The 22613-nt window shown below is 40.3% G+C and overlaps 1 protein-coding gene across 1 annotated transcript in view; it reads right to left on the minus strand.

Annotated features, from left to right (window-relative positions):
• tmx4 (thioredoxin-related transmembrane protein 4) overlaps window positions 1-22613 on the minus strand; it is a 103764-nt gene that overhangs the window by 12907 nt on the left and 68244 nt on the right. The window contains exons 2-5 of the mRNA XM_069932439.1: window positions 20797-20912; window positions 3793-3838; window positions 2410-2538; window positions 1706-1751 (exon numbers count right to left, since the gene is read on the minus strand). Of these exons, the coding sequence (XP_069788540.1) occupies window positions 1706-1751; window positions 2410-2538; window positions 3793-3838; window positions 20797-20912 (337 nt within the window). The remainder of the gene's footprint in view (window positions 1-1705; window positions 1752-2409; window positions 2539-3792; window positions 3839-20796; window positions 20913-22613) is intronic.

Below are 22613 nucleotides of genomic sequence, written 5' to 3' on the forward strand. Positions count from 1 at the left end.
ACATTTTAGAGTAATCAAACACTTAAATAGGCAAGGCATTGAAGAATAAGGATTGAGTGCGAGCAAATGGGATTAAAGTAGATGGGCAAAAGGGTCAGTATGGATATGATGGGTCAAAGGGACCATTTCTGGGTTGTACAGCTCTGTCACTATGACTAATTACTTCAGGGTGGACCCAATAGTTTGATTTACAACATTATATCTGCTTTCTATAAACAAACACCTTGAACTTTGAAGGCTGGGGTATAGCAGAGTGGCTCCTTAACAAACATTAGATTTACAAATTTTCACTGAAACATTAACTCCTTGGGGGCACGCGTCTTTAGCTCTTGAAGCTACTTTTCTTCGCCTTACAACAAAGCAAAACACGGTACTGAAATTCCCCCAGTGCATTTCAACTAAGCTTTAAGTTTGCTGAACAAAATGCTTTCCCAAGAATCCATTACCCTTTGTATATCAGGAATGACTGTTCACATATTCCCTAAATGAAACCAGACCTTGAAGGATTAAATCACACAAGGTAGCATATACTTTGATTGCCATTATCTTGTACTTAATAAAGGGATCATCTAAGTGAAATTATTTAAAAGAGGGATTTAGCAGAATAGATACAGAAAATTGGCTTTTTCCGATGGGAGAACCCAGACAATGAGATTTAAGTGGTGTCAGGAAACGAGAGAGAGAGAGAGAGAGAGAGAGAGAGAGATGAGAGAGAGAGAGATGAGAGAGAGAGAGAGAGAGAGAGAGAGAGAGAGAGAGAGAGAGAGAGAGAGAGAGAGAGAGAGAGAGAATAATTGTGCAGCTTATTCCCTCCAGCCTCCAGAGTTATGAATGTTTTGATAATAACACTTCAAGTCTCAAGCCAATTTTGAAAAATTAGATCAAGGGACACAGAACAACAGGAGTTGAATGAAGCTAAGGACAATGAGCACCGATCATCCCACTCAATGTTTCCCAAGCATTTCTGTTCCAAACATCACTTAATTTATTTGCAATTTATTCAAGAAAGTAATTCCCAATCTGACTTAAAAATGACATGACACAACACAATTTGGAAATGCCAATTAGAGTGGGAGGACAGGAACACAATATGCTGGAGGAACCAGTAGGTCAAGCAACGTTAATGGGAAAAGAATGGTCAACATTTCAGGTCAGAACCCTTCATCGAGACAGATGAAAAAGTCCTGCTGAAGGGTTCCAGCCTGAAACATTGACCATTCTTTTTCTCTCGTGGCTAAGTTCCTCCTGCAGATAGTTTTCCACTCCTGGTTCCTGCACCTGCAATCTTCAGTTGACAATAAATCACTGCCAATTTTGTGAATCAATTCATTCCATGGGATCAACCACGCACTCGACAGGTGGGACAAAACAACTCAAATAATACAAAGAAGTGTAAGAAAAAGGCGAGGCAAAATCAGAATCTCCGACACCTGACAATTATTTCCATCAGTGCTCCAATTGCATCAATGTGAAGACAAAGCAAAGGTGCAAAATCGCGCAGCTGGTAAACATCATTCACATGGTCCATCTTACACCTTGGGAACAGTTAAAGCACAGATTCATTATGGCCCTCACTGTTAAATAGCCATATTGAGGTGGATTTAGGCACTCCATCCCTCAAGATTGTGATATTCTTCATCAAGAGGTAGAACTAATTACTGAATAAAAGTTGCTGTGTAAGTGGCTTTGCATTGTTGACACTTACTCTAATCCATACAGAGAACTGGAAGAGACCTGCCATTCCAGACATCCTAAAGGAGAAACAAATAAATAAAATCAATTGATCACAGGAACTAATTAGCCCCACTCTGCCACTGGCCACGTGACAAGAAAGTGACTCAATATGATAAAGCTATCATGTGGATCATAGGATAACAGAGTCACGGTCAATCAGCACAGGTCCAGTGGGCGAAATGCTCATCTTCCATGTTGGACCATTCCAGACCAAATCCATGCAGTCCCAGATCGCCTTTTCCTGATCATGAATCACCCTGCACTCCAGCACCGGTCTAAGGTGACGTCTGCTAGCTTTCCCCCCTCTCTCCCATTTGCCACCTTTTCTAATCATTGATTTGACTTTGAGCATTTCCCCATCTTGGACTGTGTCCAACCTTATTCAATTTAATGCCTTGTCCCTGTTTCCCATCCAACCATGGTCAAGAAAATGCCATCAGTGGCATGATTTTGGCTACCTTTTCATTAGTTCCAAACTAAATGGGAGCCCAAAATGAACTAAAAATTTACATCTTTAAAAATAAATGATTTAAGCAAAGCAGAACATTAATCCATATTTTTAAAAAGTAGCATACTGATGGAATACTATTTTTTCCACATGCAGAGCTGACACAGGTGCTATGTAAAATTAAGTCTGCCCCTTCTTGCCCCAGTAGAAAGAAATATAATAGTTACACAATGGAAGAAGGAGACTTCCATCCACTGACTGATTCCACAGCTTCCCATTTCTTCTCCTTAATGAAACTCTGGAAGTCTTCCAACATCCGAGCACCGTGATACTTGCGAAAAACACCTTCTTTGGCACTGTCAGAGATGAGAGTGAAAAGTTGCAGAACTGTGATGTGATCAGCACTCCCTGAGCTTGAGGCTCAGCACACTAAAAACAATACAGCCAGGTAATTCTCATCTATGCAGGCAACCAAAATAAAAAGGAAGTTCAATGTTTCACAAACTAGAATCACACAGAGTCATACACACAAAAACTGGTCCTTTGGCCCACCAAGTCACCACCAAACACACATTTAGACTAATTCCATTTTTAAAAGCAATGCTGCTCAAAGTGCAACTTGGTGAATGCAAAGAATGTAATTGCCCTGACCGCCCGCCCATCTAAGCTCCAATGCCCATGCATGGATCCTCACCCCAGCCGCCCATCCATCCTGTGGACGGGCTGTGGATTCTCTCCCCAACTGCCCGCCTATCCAAGCTCCTGACACCCCAAATGTCCGCCCATCCGAGCTCAAAGCTCTGACTGTGGATTTTTGTCCTGGATGCCCGACCAGCAGAGCTCATGACACCTTACCTTACCAGATCCTTACCTCGAACTCCCACCCAATCGAGCTCCCAAAGCCCCAAGCATGGATCTTTGCCTGGCTGCCTGCCTACTGGAACTCCCAATGCCTTGACTGCTGATCCCCGTCTTGGCTGCCCATCTAAGATCTTGACGCCTCAAATGCTGACTTACCACCTGGTCCCAGCCATCCAAGCTCCTGACACCTTTAACAACGCAGGTATTTATGGCAATCAAAAGTTGTATCCATGTAAAAGTCAAGCCTCCCCCCAAATTTGACCTGAGAAATTAGTTCCCAACACTCAACTATTACATGAGTATATAGAGTACTCACTATTATCTTGCTCTATGCAATACATTTAGATGTGGGGGCAAGCTCCATATTCTAATCACTCTCTGGCTCATTCCTCCTGACAATATAATGCCCCAACCCCACTTTCTCCAAACTCTGATGTCCCCATAAGTGGAAAAAATTTCCATATCAATCCTCTTTAATACCGCAAACCCTCCTGAATAATTTGGTAACATTAATCTTGGCCCACATTGAATCAAACATCCATTAGAACAGCAGACTTCTATCACATCAGTTCCAATAGATTTGAACACAAGTGACAGCTAAGGTGAGGATAGTGGAAAAATGTTTCTTGCTGTTTTTGGTTGAAAATAATTTGATTATTCTGACAAATGTGAGCTCTTCGTCGATAAATCTGATTTTAATTAAGATATGGCAGCAAAGTAAATGTGCATGAAAACATCCTGTTGCTTACTGATAAATGGTTGGCAAAGTAGTTACAAAAAAGCGACCACTCAGACCTAAGGAAAAGATGTTGAAAAAAGGTTTTTAATCACAGGATCACACTACCAAGTCTAAATGCATAAGCAGTATTATTTTTTGGAGAATTTTATTTATAAGCAATAATAAATCATACAATCAAATACATAATATTTATCCCTTAAAAACCCCCAACCCCCAGCCATATCCCCCCCAGCCTTATCTCCCCCCCAACCCACCAAACCCCCCTCTAAACTACCGCAGAAAAAAATAAAGAGGAGGAGATCTATAACAATTCCATTCAATCATTTGCCATGGATTGGGACCACATCACCAATGAATGGGGAAAAAAAAATGATTTAAATCACATATATATGAACTCCAAGTTTTAATAAAAAAATAATTATTTTGGAAATTATATGTTATTTTCTCCAAGGGATTACATGATCTCATCTCCACATGCCAAAGTTGAATACTCAATTTAGTCTCATTTTTCTATGTAACTGCAAGACATTTCCTAATATTACAAGCCCAGAGGACTCCAAAATCCAGCAGCAATAAATATTCACCAAGACAAATAGTTGCTTAAACAAAAGTTGCTTTTAATTATCTTTAAACATGAAAATAGAATCACACTTTAACTTAATTTAACTCCCCCCCCCACCTTCTAATTCTAAGCGCATGTGTATATAAATTCAGAAAAGTTCTTTGGTTCACAGTCCAATCTCACTTCTCACTCCTCAAAGTATAAGGCAATTCTTCGACTGTGCACAGAATTTAACATTTATAAAGTTCAACAGACTTTGGTGCTTGAAAGGTAAATGGTTAGTGCTCAGAAAAGTTCTTGTCGGTTTTCAGAGAGAGATTTGTTGTTCCTTTTTAATCAGCCACTTCAATGTCTTGCTGACAAAACTTGCCCCTTCAAGGTTTTCCAGATGATAACCTCTTTCTTTCAGGTCACCACAGAGTTCCTTTTTGTTTCCCTTATTTCAAGTGAAACATTAAACAGCCAGTCCTCTCCTCTTTCATGAACCACAAGGGCTTTGACCAGGCTGTCTTCCAATGTGCTTTCCACAAGCTTGTCAGCTTGTCTTGTTCCAGTCGCTATTTCTGCTGGCTGTATCACTGTTTGGCGGGCAGCAACCTCCTTTGAAGAAGACCGCAGAGCCCACCTCACTGACAAAAGGCAAAGGAGGTAAAACCCAACACCCAACCCCAACCAACCAATTTTCCCCTGCAGCTGCTGCAACCGTGTCTGCCTGTCCCGCATCGGACTTGTCAGCCACAAACGAGCCTGCAGCTGACGTGGACTTTTACCCCCTCCATAAATCTTCGTCCGTGAAGCCAAGCCAAAGATCACTGTACAAGTGATGCGTGTGTGTGTGAGTGATGTGTGTGTGTGTGTGTGTGTGTGTGTGTGTGTGTGTGTGTGTGTGTGTGTGTGTGTGTGTGTGTTTCTCTCTCTCTCTCTCCCTGAGAAAGCCTGTTTGACTCTCTCTCTGGTTGCAAAACCACATAGCCACGTGACCCTCTTAGAATAACAAGTTCTCTTGCAGATAATCTGTGGCTCCAACAAGATCTTTCATCTGTTGCCTTTTGTAAACCACAATCCATTAGTGAATTCTCGAGCACTCTTCAAAGCTCTTGCAAAGGCTATGGAGCTGATATGTCTAGCATGGGGAAGAGCTCCAGTATTTTAAATAAGATCTGTTTTAAAGTGTTTGAATGTAACCTACTCTAATAAACCTTTCCCAATTTATCTCCCAAAACATATTTATATACTCTGTTACACTAGCCACTGTTAGAGCTAGTCTTAAAAAAGCAATTTGAAATTTATTTAATTTTAATTCGAAACTCAGTGTTTTAATATAACCCGATAAAAATATCTTAGGGTCAAGTGAAATTTTAAATTTAAACATAACCTCCCAAAACTCCTTGATTTTATTCCAAAAGGTTTAACTGTCTCACATAACCAAACCGAATGGAAAAAAAGGTACCCACTTCTTTAAGACATCTAAAACATGAATCAGAAGAAACATATTTATATTTCTTCAATTTCTCTGGAGTCAAATAAAATTGATGAATAAAATTATAATGAACCAATCGATACCTTACAATTTTAGTCATACTATCCTCACATATAGACCTCCAATCATCTTGAGAAATAGATATTCACTCTAGTTTTATCAATATCTGGTTTAGACATTTTATTCTGCAATAAAGCATACATAACAGATATAAATCCTTTCTTACCACCATCAGTAAGTAAAATTTCAAATTAAGACCTTCTAGGAAGTCTCAGAGAACGACCAAAATTATCCAACAATAATGCTGTAATTTGATAATAAGAGAAATCAGTACTCAAAGATATTTCATATTTCTCTTTCATTCTTTGAAAAGAAATAAAATAACCAGCCTCATAACAATCTTCTACCAACTTAATTCCTTTTTGCTCCCACAACATCAAAAGTTGATTATTAACTGTGAAGGGAAAAATCTTATTTTGAAACAAAGGTATTTTAGTCAAACTTTTCCTTGTACCTCTTCTTTGGGTACCTATAATTTCCTTCTTTTTATTCCATAATTCCATCAGATGTTTTAACATTGGTAAATTATAATTACGTAGTAACTGAGAAATCCATTGATAAATAAATTGATCCATCCTCTTTTCACCTATCTGAGCTAATTCGATATCAGCCCATATCAGGGATTATCCACTTGAAACATCCTATTAATGAATTTCAACTGAGCTGATTCATAATAATTTTGAAAATTAGGAAACTGCAAACCTCCTAATGCATATCTCCAAGTTAATTTCTGCAAAGATACCCTTGCCATTTTATCTTTCCACAAAAATATTCTCACCAAGGTATTCAAATCTTTTAAAATTTTCTGAGGAATCCTACATGGAATTGATTGAAAAAGATATTGAATTCGGGGAAAGATATTCATTTTAATACAATTAACCCATCCTATTAATGTTATCGGTAAATTCTTCCACCGATTCAAATCATACTTAATTCTAGACAACAAAGATAAATAATTAAATTTAAATAAATGATTATAATTACTATCAATAACTATACCTAACTACTTACTACGAGCAGACCATTTAAACTTTACAATTTGTCTACAAGCCAAATAATCCACTTCAGCCAAAGGCATAATTTCACTTTATTCCCAGTTAACTTTGTATCCAGATAGCGCACCATACTGTTCCAATCATTTATGCAAAATTTCCAAAAATTGCAAAGGATGTGTTAAATATATCAAAACATTGACTGCAAACAAATTTATATTCATCAGAATTCACCTTAATACCTTTAATAGCACTATCCTGCCTAATCATCTGAGCCAAAGGTTCAATGACCAAAGGAAGTGGAGCTGGTGACAAAGGACGGCCCTGATTGGTTGATCTAGATAATGTAAAAGGTAAAGACACCTGCCCATTTGTAAACACTCTTGCAGTGGGATTTTAATATAAAGCCTTGATCCAACCAATAAAAAGAGGCCCAAAATTAAACTTTTCCAAAACTTTAAACAGAAACCTCAATTCCACACTGTCAAAGGCCTTTTCTGCCTTTTGTTGGTCAGATTGCTCCCGAGAAATATTAATTAATGAAATCAACTTTACAACATTATCTGCTGAATAACGACTCTTAATAAAACATGCCTGATCTACATGAACCAAATCAGGTAAACAATTAGCCAGAACCTTGGCTACAATCTTATAATCCACATTTAACAAAGAAATAGGTCTATAAGATCCCGCTTTCAAGGGGTCTCTATCCTTCTTAAGAATAACAGTAATAATTGCTTTAGAAAAAGAATCTGGAAAAGACCCAATCTTTTCAACTTGACCCAAAACCTCCATCAATAAGGGAATTAACAAATCTTGAAATTCCTTACAAAATTCAGAAGTAAACCCATTGTCCCCTGGAGACTTACCAGTCAGCATAGACCGAAGAACATCGGTGAATTATTTAACCATCAAAGTAACATCCAATTCCTTAATATTGTTATCATTCAAAGAAGGTAAAGTTAAACCATATTTTAAAATTTCAATTTTAACCTCATCTTGTAATGCCTCAGAAGTATACAATTTCTCATCTTTGGCTTGGCTTCGCAGACGAAGATTTATGGAGGGGGTAAATGTCCACGTCAGCTGCAGGCTCGTTGGTGACTGACAAGTCCGATGCGGGACAGGCAGACACGATTGCAGGGGAAAATTGGTGGGTTGGGGTTGGGTGTTGGGTTTTTCCTCCTTTGTCTTTTGACAGTGAGGTGGGCTCTGCGGTCTTCTTCAAAGGAGGTTGCTGCCCGCCGAACTGTGAGGCGCCAAGATGCACAGTTGGAGGCGATATCAGCCCACTGGTGGTGGTCAATGTGGCAGGCACCAAGAGATTTCTTTAGGCAGTCCTTGTACCTCTTCTTTGGTGCACCTCTGTCATGGTGGCCAGTGGAGAGCTCGCCATATAACACGATCTTGGGAAGGCGATGGTCCTCCATTCTGGAGACGTGACCCACCCAGCGCAGTTTGATCTTCAGCAGCGTGGATTCGATGCTGTCGGCCTCTGCCATCTCGAGTACTTCGACGTTAGGGATGAAGGTGCAAACTCATCACTGATCTCTTGAGGTTTATACGTTATCCTTGCTTAATGCCTAATAGCATTTATTGTTCTAAGCGCCTGTTCCATTTTTAACTGCCATTCTAACATTTTATGAGCTCTCTCCCCAACTCATAACTCTGCCTAGTTTTCTGTATAAATTTTTCAAATTTATGTTTGTAACGAATTATACTGTAATTTCAAATTAAAAAACCGTCATTTTTTATCTTCAGTAAATACTCATAGTAAATCTTTTTTCCAAAACCTTTATTTCCTTTTCCAAGTTATTAAGTTCAGACATTTGTCATTTCTTAACTTTAACAGTTTTGCTAATAATTTGTCCTTGAAAATAAGCATTCAAAACATCCCACAAAACAAATTTAATATCAACTGATCCTATATTCATTTCCAAAAAGATTTGAATTTGGTCCCTTACAAATTTACAAAATTCAGGATCTTTCAACAAGAATTAAATCGCCAACGATAAACATTCTGTACTCTCTCTGAAGCAATACAAGTAATTAATAACAAAGAATGATCAAAAAAAATCCAAGATTTGTATTCAGCCTTAAAAACTCAACTTTGTAATTGTGCAAATACTAAAAACAAATCTATTCGAGAATAAGAATCATGGCAAAATGAATAAAATGAAAAGTCTTTCTCCTTAGGATTTAGTTTCCTCCTTATATCTACTAAATTCATATCTTTCATTAACAGCTTAGCCATTTTAGTTCTAATTACCAATTTAGGAGATTTGTCCAGTAATGGGTCTAAACAGCAATTAAAATCTCCTCCTACCATAATTTTATCATGTTTGACTTAAATTAAGAAAAGAATCAACCTTAAATCAATATTCAGAGCATAAATATTCATTAAAGTCCAACATTCAGAAAAAATTGTACAATTAACAATCAAAAGTCTACTGGCTGCTTCAAAAGCTGACTCCAGTTTAAAGGGTAACTTCTTGTTAATCAAAATAGCAACCCCCCTAGAATTAAAAGAAGATACTATAACCTGTCCAACACAATCTCTTTTTGATTTTTGATGCTCCTTCTCAGTCAAATGAGACTCCAACAAAAAAGCTACACCAACCTTCAATTTTTTTTAATATAAGCCAATACTCTCTTTCTCTTAATCAGGCTATTTAGCCCGTAAACATTAAAAGTAGCAAATTTTAAATTAGCCATAGAATATGTCTATAACCATACCACCATATATGGTGAAGTACCTCCCCATGGCATCAATACAAAAAGAAACTGAAGATCTCCTCCAAGAAAAAAAAGAACAAAGAATTCCCATAGAAAAAAAAACAACAGAAAAAAAAATACTCAATAGTATTTCCTCCCTCAATTATGCAGGAGTGACAAATGCCACAAAGTGGCCAACGACTTTAGAAGTGTCAAAAGATGGACCACCCCACCCCCCCCAAACAGAACAATCAAACTTAACACAAAAATAAACTCTCAAGTATAAAACGCCTCTTCCAAATCACAATTGACTTGATCATCAACAATACCAATATCAATCAACTGCTGAGATTCCATCTCTCATTTACTGTTCTTCTCTTTCGGAACAACACAAGCTGCTGAGGAAACTTGTCTACATTTTGATCCTGCTTATTATCAGGTAAAGAATTAGCAAGGTGCTTCCATATCATCAGAAACAAATTGAGACTGATAATCTCCATAAAAAACTTTACTTATAGCAGGGTAACAAAGACAAATTTATAGCCTTTCTTCCACAGTACAGCTTTAGCTGAATGAAATTCTTTACGATGTTTAATTACAGCTTGACTCAAGTCGCATAGAAAAATACCCTATTATTCTTAACATCTGCACCGCAAGCCTCAAAATCAATTCTCTATCCTGATAGCGCAAACAACAAATCAAAATAGAACGTGGTGATTGGTCAGGAAGCGGTTTCCTTCTCGATGAGCCCTGTCCAACTCCAGACCATTCGGAAAATGCATTATTCCCAAAACCTTGTGAATCCACTTTTGAAAAAACTGGACTGGGTCAGGACCTTCAAAATCTTCTGGAAGGCCAGCTATCTTAACATTGTTCAACCAACTTCGGTTCTCCAAAGCATCAATCTTCTTCAACAAGTCAGTCTTCTGAATTTCCCAACCGGTAAATGAATCTTCCATCTGTCCCATCTTCTCTTTGCATTGATCAACATCATCTTGACAATCAATAAATTTTTCCTCAATTTTCTTAAATTTATCTTGAACCTTATCCACAGTTTTCAAACATTTTGCCACATCCATTTTAATTGATGCTATATCCCCCCTCATTTCAGCAAATTAATCTTTTATAATTGAAAATCCTTGACATTTGCAAAGCCAAATCAGCAGTTGAAGGCAAATCTGATTGGTGAGGACCAGACTTAAAACTTAGAAGTCTGCCTCACCATAGGCCTACCCTGAGGTATTGCTGTTTCTTCTTCCATCTGATATTGTTCTTCCTCCTCCACTCCAATGATGTCCTCCACTTCAGCCCGACTATGGATGCGGATATGCTCCCCCACCAGCCCAGTTCACTGGATCGGGGGAGATCGGGTCTCCCCACAGCCTGGGCCTTTTCTGGTGCTGTGCGCATGCGTGAAAGTTCATGCACTTGCACAGTTGATCTTCCTGGTCGGGAGTTGATCGATGCTGCACACCAGGGCCATCTTGCGCGACCGCACGCAAAGTCGGCACCAGTGTAGAATACACCTTACCACTGGACTGACGTTGCGGTCGAGGTTGGGAAGAGACACCGGACTGCATTGATAAGGTAGGCCGAGATTCCTCTGTTGTAGTAGATGTCTTTTTGGCAGTCTTAGTAGTTAAGTACTTCAGCAATACAATCCACAGTTTTAAAGTAATTTTAAAGCTTCTATATGGGTTTTAAAAAGTTCTTCCAGGGGGAGGTGTTTTCCACATCTTCTCCCTACACCATCATGCCAAACCCCGCATACACAGTATTGATTTTAGAAAAGGCAATACAACAAAAATTAATTTTCCAATTAGACATCATGCACTATGGACCCAGTGTACCTGGCTTGGCAACTTTATATTTTTTAAATAAAACATTTTCATAATCTCATACTTTTCATAATCTCAGGGCCAGAACAAATTAACTACATTTCTTGTCATGAATGCGAATTCCAGTAAATATCTGGAGCTGCAGTCATCTGAAAGGATCTAATTCTTGTGCTAATTTGGAACTCAATGCAAGAGAAACACATCAGGTCACAAAGCATCCATAGGAAGCAAAGGGTGATCAACATTTCGGGACTGAGGATTTTGTTGAGGCATGAGCAAATAAAAGCCAAGCACCCGAATAAAACAGGGGTGGGATGGGGAGGTGAGGAGAGGAGGCAGGAGCACTGGCTAATAAGCAAAAGGTCATAGGTGGATACAGATGGGAAGGTACAAGAGAATAAAAAGCTGATAAGTGAAATGGGGCGAGGGTTGCTCTGTGGTACGAGAGGTAAGGGAGAGGAGAGACTCCAGAAGGGGTGAAGGACAATTGGAAGAGGAGGGGTGAAAATTCTCCACTCTCCCCATTTGGACACACCAGGATACACCACGCCACAATAGGCCTCCCAGCAGCAGGATCACTGGAGGTACAAATCACCCTGTTACATAGATAGTAACCATTTCCTGTTATGTCTGAAACCAAATCTAGCTGTAGAAACATTGAGGCACTGCCCAGCCTCTCCAATCTGCCAATCAGGTACGCGCCCACCCACCAGCTGGAGCATGCACAGTCAATGACTAGCCCCATACATCACAGCTCCTGCTCAGCAGAGCAAGATATTTAAACCTGAGCACACTATTTTTCATATATGGTCAAGTCCTGCACTCATTCCGAGTTGTCGCCACAGTGGACACCATTCAGATGGAAATGCAGAGAAGGGGCTAACAACCAGGGTATCACCGGTAACCCAGAAGATACCGACATTGTAGCCACAGTCCTCCATTTACTTGGGGTTAGAGGCTGTGTTTCTTCCCTGTAGGTAGCCAGTTAGGGCACCTCGTCAGGAGTCAGAACCCCCTGCCCGTGGGTCGTTACTCCTGAGCTAAGTGAGAGTTTGTGCACACTTCATTGTCGCTTAGCCCCTTCCCTGGTCAGTATTTCAAGGTTGGGTACAAACCAGTAATCTCAACATACATACAGTGTGTGTGTGTGTGTGTGTGTGTGTGTGTGTGTGTGTGTGTGTGTGTGTGTGTGTGTGTGTGTGTGTGTGTGTGTGTGTGTGTGTGTGTGCACACGCGCGGGGGATTTGAACTTGTTTAGATTAACCTGTGTAGACATTAGCGCTAATTAACTGTCTGCTCTGGGGCAGTCTCTTTTTATTGTGTACTGTCTTAATAAAGCACATGTATTGTTACACCACACTGTGTCTGGACTCGTTTGTTGGCTGTACCCAAAAACAAACCCTTTCCACACAATACACATCCCATGTAAAGATCAGCAAATGAAACAACATGCTGTGTTCAAGTATTTTTGTGGGATTATTTCCTTGCTCTACTGCAACAGGGAAAAGAATATCACAGGTCAAAACCTTGTGGTCCAATTTCTGTTGGCAAGTACCATTGCACAAGGTTTAAATGCGAGGTCCGTATCAATGATGCAGGGGAGAACTGACATCTGGGATGGGGGGGTGAATCATACCCCAAACTCTCCAAACTGGTTTTCAATGGCACAGAGCTTCAATAAGAAATGATTTTGCAACCTTAAAACATCCTCAAAATAATTTCTTAGTATGATTTGCACAAAACGGCACTGTAGATCCAATTTCTAGTCAGCTATCATTTGATTGCCAACAAGTTTTCATGCTTTGAATTCAAGGTCTTTTTATGGTAGGAGAAAATAACACTTCCATTAAAGCTGTGTCCTGCTGGGATTATATCCAAAGGAAGTAACAAGCAGGATAACAACCAGACTTGGCCCTCTTTGAAACATTCAACCAAAGAATTACATATCCACTCCACTAGATGGTGCACCTCCACTAGAAAATTAAACAAGAAGCCTGCCTGCAGGTGCTGGATTAGCACAAGTACTATACTATCTCAGCAGGTCACGGAGCATCCGTGGAAAGCAATAGGCAGTTGACATTTCGGGCCTGAGCCCTTCTTCAGGATTGCCCAAAGAAAGGCTCTAGCCCCAAATGCTGACTGCTTGTGGTTATTCAAGTTGTGAATCAGCCTGGTCTAAGATTACATCTTATTCTCCAAATCATAATTCAACCCTTAAGCTAATGGGCTCAGGAGGAAAATCAACCAACTGCTATTATCATGACCTCCCTCAAAATATGCTCCTTCAATTAAATAAAGAAGGGCCTGTGATCTCATTTTGTACCAGAAGCCTGAGGGAACTTGTCCTGTCACCTGCATCCCTTTGACAATTTCTACAGATGCACCACTGACAACATCCTGACAGAGTGCATCAACGTATGTGACAGGAACTGCTCCACCCAAGAATACAAGAAACTGTAGATGGTAGTGTACGTTACTCAGGCCATCACACACACCCCACTCCCCTCCATTGACTACATCACATTCCCCCATCTCCTATCGTTTTCATTACCCACACACACACACCCCTCCCTCCATCGACCACCCTTCATCTCCTCTATTGACTCCATCTATACTTCACATAATCATGAAAGGCAGCCAACATATTAAAAGATTCATCCTGCCCGAGCCAAACCTCCCCCACCCCACCTGTAGAGGAAGATCACATACTACCAGATTCAACAATAGTTTCTTTCCTGCCATTATCCTGAATGAACCTCACAAAAGTAAAATTGCATTGTAATCTGATCTCTCTTGCTTTAACTCTGCACCTCTGTACTGTGACTTACTTGTACTATGTATGGGATATCTAGCTGGACTGCACACAAAACAAACTCTATCATTGCATCTTGGTACATACAGCAATAAAGCTGAACTATCTTTTAAATTCAGCCAACATAAAGTTGGAAAATGTTAAATTAAAAGATGTCAACAATGTCATTTCCAAAGATTTTACAAAATGGCTTTACAAATAGACGAAAAGTCCGAAGGTGGATGTATTGTGAAATGTCATGCTGTCAGGTGACAGCACTGCTCATAACCTGGTTGGAAGGCACACCACCAGCCAATCAAGGTTTGGCTCCGCCCCACCCATTAGTGCACACCTTGCCGTTGGCTAATTTAAATTCATTTGTACTTGGCCTTGGGCCTTTGTAATTGACTTAACCTTGCTGGCACCAAGCCATTGGCTCCCTGTAAATTACTTGGGCTGGAGGATTCAGCCCTCTTTTACTTGGCCTTGGGCCATTGGCTGTTGTAATTGACAAGTCTGTGCTGGCACCGAGCCATTGGTCCCCCGTAAATGACTTGGGCTGGACCCCCTGTCCCTGCCAAAGCCCTCCAGCACTCTAAAGGGAGCCACGAGCACTCAGCTCACCCTCTTTGCCATCATCGAGGGTCCACCTTGCTTCACTCCAGGCCGAGAACCTTGAAACGGCACTGGAGAAATCATTGGTAAGATATGCACTGTTATGGGGTTGGGAGTGTTTTAGTAAGTGTCCATAGTAGCATAGAGTCTTGCCGGCACTGAGTCAAGGGGTGACTGGTATCATATTGGTTCTTCCTTGATTGTTTGTGGCGTGATTAGGTGAGAGTGTGTTTTATTCCCATTACCACTTTCCACACTCGCCATAAACTGCGTGTTTGTGTCTGATTCTCGTTACCATTTTCCAACACTTGTCTTCTGTAAATAAAATCATTCACCACCAGATTGTGATCAGAATCCTTGCCTTTGAGAACCATCAAATCTGTTTTCTCACTCACAACAGTGGATAAATGGGATCAGTGTCAATGAGCAAAAAAGGTCAGCTTTGTCGCAGTGGGGTGAAAGACTGTTGCTGCAACAAAGAACAAATTGGTGAAGGAACTCAGTAGGTAAGGCTGCATCTGTGGAGGCACGTTGAGACCCTGTTAAGAGAGGAGATAGCCAGTATAATGGCTGGCAGGTGAAGTAAGAAGGGGTTGAGGGTTGTATAACTCCATGACTCATGTTTCTCTTCCCTCAAATGTCCTACAGCAACGATTAAGCCATCATTATGTTATTGTACTGATTTTCCGGGATTGTAAAATCCAACTCAAGTACTATTTTGGTGAAGGGAAGAGGCCACATTTTCTTTTGTAAAAGGCTGATTAGTAAAACAGAACAGTACAGGTCAGTTCAGCCCTCAGTCTTGTGCTGACCAATACAAACCTATTCCAGATCAATTGAATTCTTCCCTCCCTCATAGCCCATAACCTTCCATTTTTCTTACATCCATATGCTGATCAAATAGTCTTTTAAATGCCCTTAATGTACCAACCTCCACTTCCACCCACGGCAATACATTCCAGGAACCCACCACTCTCTCTGTAAAAAATCTCATCTCCCCTAAACTTTCCTTAATTAGACGTTCCAATATTGCCCATTGCCACCCTGGTGAAAGAGGGAGCTTGCTGTCCACCAATCTATGCCTCCCATAATCTTGTACACCTCCAATAAATTACCCCTCTTCTCCAAAGATAAAAGTCCAAGGTCGTTCAATATTCCTTCGTAGGATATTCTCTAATCAAGGCAGTATCCTGGTAAATACATATATACAGCACTGTAACAGGCCATTTTGGCCCACGAGTCCATGCCACCCAATTCACACCAAATTAACCTACACCCCTGGTACATTTCGAGTGGTGTGATGAAATCAGAAACCCTGGGGAAAACCCACACAGACACAGGGAAAAAGTACCAACTCCTTACACACAGCATTTGAACCCCAGTCATAATCACTGATGCTGTAAAGACATTGTGGTAACTGCTACACCAATCGTCAACAAGGAAAATAGCAGTGGATGGTTACAATCCATCGACCTCTGGGTTATGGGCCCAGCAAGCTTCTGTCGCACCACTCTGCTGCCAAATTTCCTCTGCACCCTCTCTAAATCTTCCATATCCATACAACAAGGTGACTAGAACTTTTGTCTGGTACCTATGGTGATTAGTAAATGCTGGATAAATTAATTTTTTGGTTGCATGATTAGTGAACTAATGCCGAGGTACACCAATTTTAAACCCAGATTTTTACCTATTTATTTTCCATTATTTATTTTTTTTGCCAGTTGCTTAAATTCCAGATAACAGGGGTTTTACAGTACAGTTCTCTTTAGTGTGAACCAACCAAAGTTTTCTAGACCTGCAATATTACCTCACAGGTCTAACTTGATTAATTCTAATGAAAGTCAGCACACCATATTACCCAATCAACTTCCGCAGCAACCTTGAGGGATCTATGGACCTGGATTCCAAGGTCCTTCTATTCCTACATACCGCCAAAAATCCTGCATTAAATCTTGTACTCCCCCTTCCAATTCTATCTTCAGGTGTTTCACTTCACTTTACTGGATTGAACTTCATCAGCTACTTCTCTGCCCAACTTCTGCCTCCTGTCTATATCCTGCTGGTAACCTTCAAAGAACACGTCAAAGCTTTGTGTCATCTGCAATTTTAAGATTGCGAGAAAAATACAGATGCAAGAGATTCGCTTCCATTCAACAAAGTCTATTCACAAGGTTTAGTTCTTGACAATTAAGACAAAATTGCTTGCTTTCTAATTATTGTATTTTGAGGAAGGAAAAAAATGTGAAGAGTGATGTTATAAATTAGAATGCAAAGTGCTTTACAACAAAACTGAAGGGTGTTCAACTTGGGAAGGCTACCAATGCACATTGTTCCCATGTAGAGAATGCTGAAACAGTCGCAACAAGATGTTATTGCATAAGTGCATAATGCCCTGACTTCCAGTGCGGCTGCAAGTTCAGCAGGCTTGAACCCTTGAACACAAATAAAGACCAGGTGCCATTGTTAAAAGGAGAAACTAAACTGGAATCCTTCCTTGCTGTTTCAGTTAAAGGGAAGGTCGATTGACAGGATTTTAATGAAAGGAGATAGTGACCACCTTCCAACTACAGCCTCCACTTAACCATTGCTAACGAGAGCAAATTAACTCGTCTGCAGGTTGCATGCTCTTTGTGTACCTGTCCTTTTACCAACTTGATTATAGTCAACACATGATAAGTAATGGCCCTACATAATAAATTGAGATAAAATGCAGAAGTTTTTTTTATGTTATGGAGTCTTTCAGTGTATTCTGAAGGTTTAAAATAAGATCAATGCAAGCTCCTCACTACAACAGTTCACTCCTTTTTTTAAAAGACTTTCATCTTGATAAAGGGTCCCTCACCAAAACACTGACTGACCATTTTTCCTCCATGGATGCTACTGGGACTGCTGAATTCCTCCAGCAGTTCACATTTTGCTTGAGCTTCCAGCATTTGTGGTCTTTGTGTTTCTCCAGCTCGATTTTTCAAATGGTTTCACTTTAAAGCAGATGTAAAACATTCTTCTCCCCAAATATTTCAATCCTGAACTAAGTTTTATGTCAGCCAATATCAAAGAATTAGGAACAGTTTGTTCCCAAAATGAGTATGTGCTAAACTTATTTGAGGTAGACATAGAGTCCAGTTCGGAACAGAGCAAATAATGATAATATTAACATCCAAATAGTTCACCTGGCAAATAATGTTGTTACACTTTATAAAGATAGTGAACATGAAGTTCTCAAATAATGCAGCAATGTGGTACTGTCCATCTGTCTCAACTTGTATGTTACTGAAGAAAGTTTTAAGAAATGAAAAACATCCAATTCACAGATTTATGATATCTACCAAGGAATTACTCTTGATTTATAGAACTTTTAAAGGACAGTACTGAGAAGTCGTATTTATTAATTAGCCCAACTGATTGAAATTAGTTTAGCAGCTGTACACAAGAGGATCCAAAACTAATTCACAGAACAGCTCAGGAATTATCGCTGGGGTCTTGGCAAATATTTATCTCCTAATTAACAAATGGTACAGCTTATTTTCTGGTGATTGGTACATAGCTGTTGGTGGGAGCCTGATGTGTGCAAATTAGTCATGATGTTTCATACAGCTCCAGAGAACCTAGTTCCATTCTGGCCTCTGGTGCTGTTTGTACATTCTCCGTGACTTAATGGGCTTCCACTGGATGCTCCAGTTTCCTTCCACATCCCAAAGGCAGGTGGATATTGTGTTCTTGGATTTCCAGAAGGGATTCGATAAGATACCATAAGGATTCTTGTAGTTGGGATAGAGGATTGGTTAATCAATAGAAGGCAGAGAATTGGAAAAATGGGTATTTCTCTGGTTGACATCAATGGTGAGCAAAGTACTTGAGGGTCGATGCTGGACCCACAACTGTTCACAATGTACATCAATTATTTGGAAGAGTGGACTAAGTGCAGCACACCAAAATTTGCTCATGAGACCAAATTGAGTGGAAAAGCAAATGGTGCAGAGGATACGGAGAGTTTGCAGAGATATTGATAAGTTAAATAAGTAGGCAAGGGTCTGGCAGATGGAGTACAATGCTGGTAAATGCAAGGTCATCCACTTTGGAAGGAAAAATAGTAAATCAGAATTCAATGCAAATTGTGAAAGATTGCAACATGATGTTGAGCAGCGGGACTTGTGAGTGGTCGAGCATGAATTGCGAAAGGATGGTGTGAAGATATAACAGGTAATCAAGAAGGTAAATAGGATGCTGGCCTACATTGCAGGGAGGTATAGCTGCAACTGTATAGGGTACTGGTGAGGCCATTACTTGGCTTTGGCGATGGTGCAGGGGAGATTCACCTTATTGATTCCAGAGATGAGGAGGTTAGCCTATGAGGAAAGACGAGTCACCTGAGACTACACTCACTGGATTTCAGAAGAATAAGAAGGAATTTTAGAGAAACATATACAATTATGAAAGGGATAAATAGAGGCAGGAAATTATTTCCACTGGTAGGCAAGACTAGCACTGGGGACAAGGCAGCGAAATTTATTGTGGGAGGGTTATAACTCGGACAAAGGTGAAGAAGTGCTTTTCCCAGACAGCAGAGAATATATGAAATTCTCTGCTTAAGGAAGCAGTAGAAGCTGCCTGATCAAATGCATTTAAGACATGGCAAGATAATTTAGGCTTATGGGGATTAGCCAGATCAGCCAAAATTCTATTAAATGTTGGAGCAGGCTCGATGGGCCAGATGGCTGACTTCTGCACCCATTTATTCTTTTCTTACGTGGGCTGTATTGTCCTGAGTGTAGCTTTGCGGCAGGAGAATCAGGAGAGAAGTTGATGGGGATACAAGAAGAAGGGGCTGATGATTAGTACAGACATGGTGAACAAAAGGCCTGTTTCGGGGATCGTCTGACTTGTGACTCCGCATCAATGAGTTTATCTCAACACTATCCCAATTTAATTTTACACATACAGCACGATACCGGTCTTCCAGCTCACAAACCCATGCCGCCCAAATGCCCCAATTAACGTACAACTCATGTCATTTTTTTAAAGTGGGGGGAAAACTGAGTACCCAAAGTAAATCCACATAAACACGGGAAGAACAGACAAACGCCCAACAGACACCGATGGAATCCAACCCAGGTCACTGGCGCTGTAATAGCATGCACAGCGCTAACCGCTATGCTAACCATGCAGCCCAACTGAGGAACATTTTGAAACAGCACAGGGCTGTGAAAAATACATCTTTCATTATATTTGTATCACTGGATCCTTTAATAACATCTGAAGTTAAGCAGCATGATTTCTCAAAAGCTGAGCACACTTCAGCAAAACAAAATTGATTCTATTTTCCTATTCCTGCATTAATCCTGCTCGTTATAAATGATCAGTGTAATTCAAATATAGGTTGTGATTGCAACAAAATATGTAGCAGCAGTACAAACTTCCTTCATAAAGAAACAGGAGTTTAGAATGATCCCTGGATCACTGGAGTTATTACTACCAGATGGTAAGAGAATGGAAATGAACTTAAAATATACACACTTCAATAGTTTCAAAAGGCTGGGAAAACATTAGCATTGAGTATTACGTTCGACCGATGCTGCAATATTTCACAATGTCATGGTTTTATTCTGAATTACAATAAACATTTGGCAAAAGAATAAGGTCTGAAAAGAGATTAAGGCTGCTCACATTATAGGTCTAAGAATGGACAAGGAATCATAAACCATTGGAGATAGATGGCATAGTTAGTGCATTACTATTACAGCTCCAATAACCCGAGTTCGAATCCGGCAGCATCTGGGTGGAGTTTGTATATTCTCTCCATGACTGCATGGGTTTGCTCCAGTTTCCTCCCACATTCCAAAGATGTACAGGGCATATTTGGGCAGAGCAGGCTCGTGGGTCGGAAGGGCATGTTAATGTGTTGTATGTCTAAATTAAAATTAAATTTAAAAACTAAAATAGGAAGGTCCTCTATCAGCTTACCTGGCTCTCGAGTGACATCTATCTTTCCCACGTAGATGCCAAGTTCCCCACAGGACTTTCCTAGATCTTCCCAATCATCCTGGATTTGCTTGCATGCTGGACACCATGGGGCATGGCTGCAGGAAGGAAAGGAAACAACAATTGAGTTGGAATTTTAATTAATGCTTAGACCATGAAAGTTAGTCCTCTGCTTCTGTCACACGTAGACTAAGATAGCCTGATGATTGTGCTGCTCCCTGCCCTCCTTCCTCACAACATGGAACCTTTTGACCACAGTCAAAATACCTATCATGCCTGCTTACAATGAACCTATGCTCATTCACTGGAGCCAAGCCAAAGTATGCAACTTGAACAAAGATTTTCTGCTTTCGCTAACCAGTGTTAGCACCAAAAAACCTCCACTTACTCTTTGATCTAATTCCTCCCAATTTCTCATTCAGCATAACCTTTACTAAACTTCCCATGTCAATCTTCACAACAGGCCCTTCCATGAAAACCAATCTGCTGGAGGGGAGGAGGGGATGGGTAGTGTGTGTGTGTTTGGCCTGAGACAGCACATGGTCATTTTTTCCCCTCTCCAACCCATTCCACTGCCTTCTCTCCATCACCTTACTAATCAAGAAAGGACTCGGAAGGGTGATGAAACCCACTAAACTGCACCCATGCAATGCATATATTGCAGTTAAATGATCAGCAAACAATTGACATGGAATTGCATTAAAACTGGGCAGATTGCTGATTTTTAAGAACCAAGTGCACAAGCAAGAGCACAAATCCCAAAAATAGAACATTAGCAGATGCTTGGCTTAAATATAAATCATTAGCTCATCCTTCCAGTTCAGCAATCATTCTCTTGTCCAATGGAATACTCCAGCTCTGTTCTCAGTGTATTCCATACAAGCAAAACCTCGTGTGTGGAACCTGATAGAAAAGAAATTTTTGTTGCACAACTAATGCAAGGCAATTAAAAAGAAAAATCACTTCAACAGAAGATGTGAGAAGGGTGAACAGAGAATCTGGGTGGGACAGGAAGGAAAAACAAGTCATGGACATACAGTCAACAATCAAAAAAATCTGAGTTAGAAGTCATGGTAAGGTCATTCGGAAAATCATGAGGCATAGATCCGTGGATATTTGGCTGCTTGCATTCGGAATTGTCTTGCCTGCAGAAAGTAGAGGGTAGTTGTACACGGAACATCTTCTGCATGGAGGTCAGTGACATTCTGCAGGGATCTGTTCTGGGACCCCCCCCCCCCCTTTGTGATTTTTTATATATGACTTGGACGAAATCAGTAAATTTACAGATGATAAAAGGCTGGAGGTGTTCTGGATAGTGTAGAAAGTTGTAGTAGGTTTCAATGGGATATAGAGAGGCTACAGAGTTGGGCAGAGAAATGGTAGATGGAGGTCAACCAAATATGTGAAGTGATGCACTTTGGAAGGTTGAACTTGAAGGTGGAGTGCTTGATTAATGTCAGGATACTTCACAGTGTGGCAGAACAGAGATCTTTGGGTCCAGGTCCACAGATTCCACAAGGTTGTCACACATGTTTATCGGGGGGGGGTTAAGAAGAATTACAGTGTGTTGGCCTTCATTAGTCAGGGGATTGAGTTCAAGAGCCATGAGGTAATGTTGCAGCTCTATAAAACTCTTGTTAGTCCACACTTGGAGTATTGCATTCAGGTTTGGTCGTCTCATTAAAGGGAAAATGCAGATGCTTTTGAGTGCCCAGAGGTGATTTACCGGAGGATGAGCCTGGATTGATAAACATGTCATATAAAGCAAGATTAACAGAACTAGGGCATTTCTCTTTGGA

This window comes from Narcine bancroftii, chromosome 4 (assembly GCF_036971445.1).
Source record: "Narcine bancroftii isolate sNarBan1 chromosome 4, sNarBan1.hap1, whole genome shotgun sequence".
Classification (NCBI taxonomy): Eukaryota; Metazoa; Chordata; class Chondrichthyes; order Torpediniformes; family Narcinidae; genus Narcine; species Narcine bancroftii.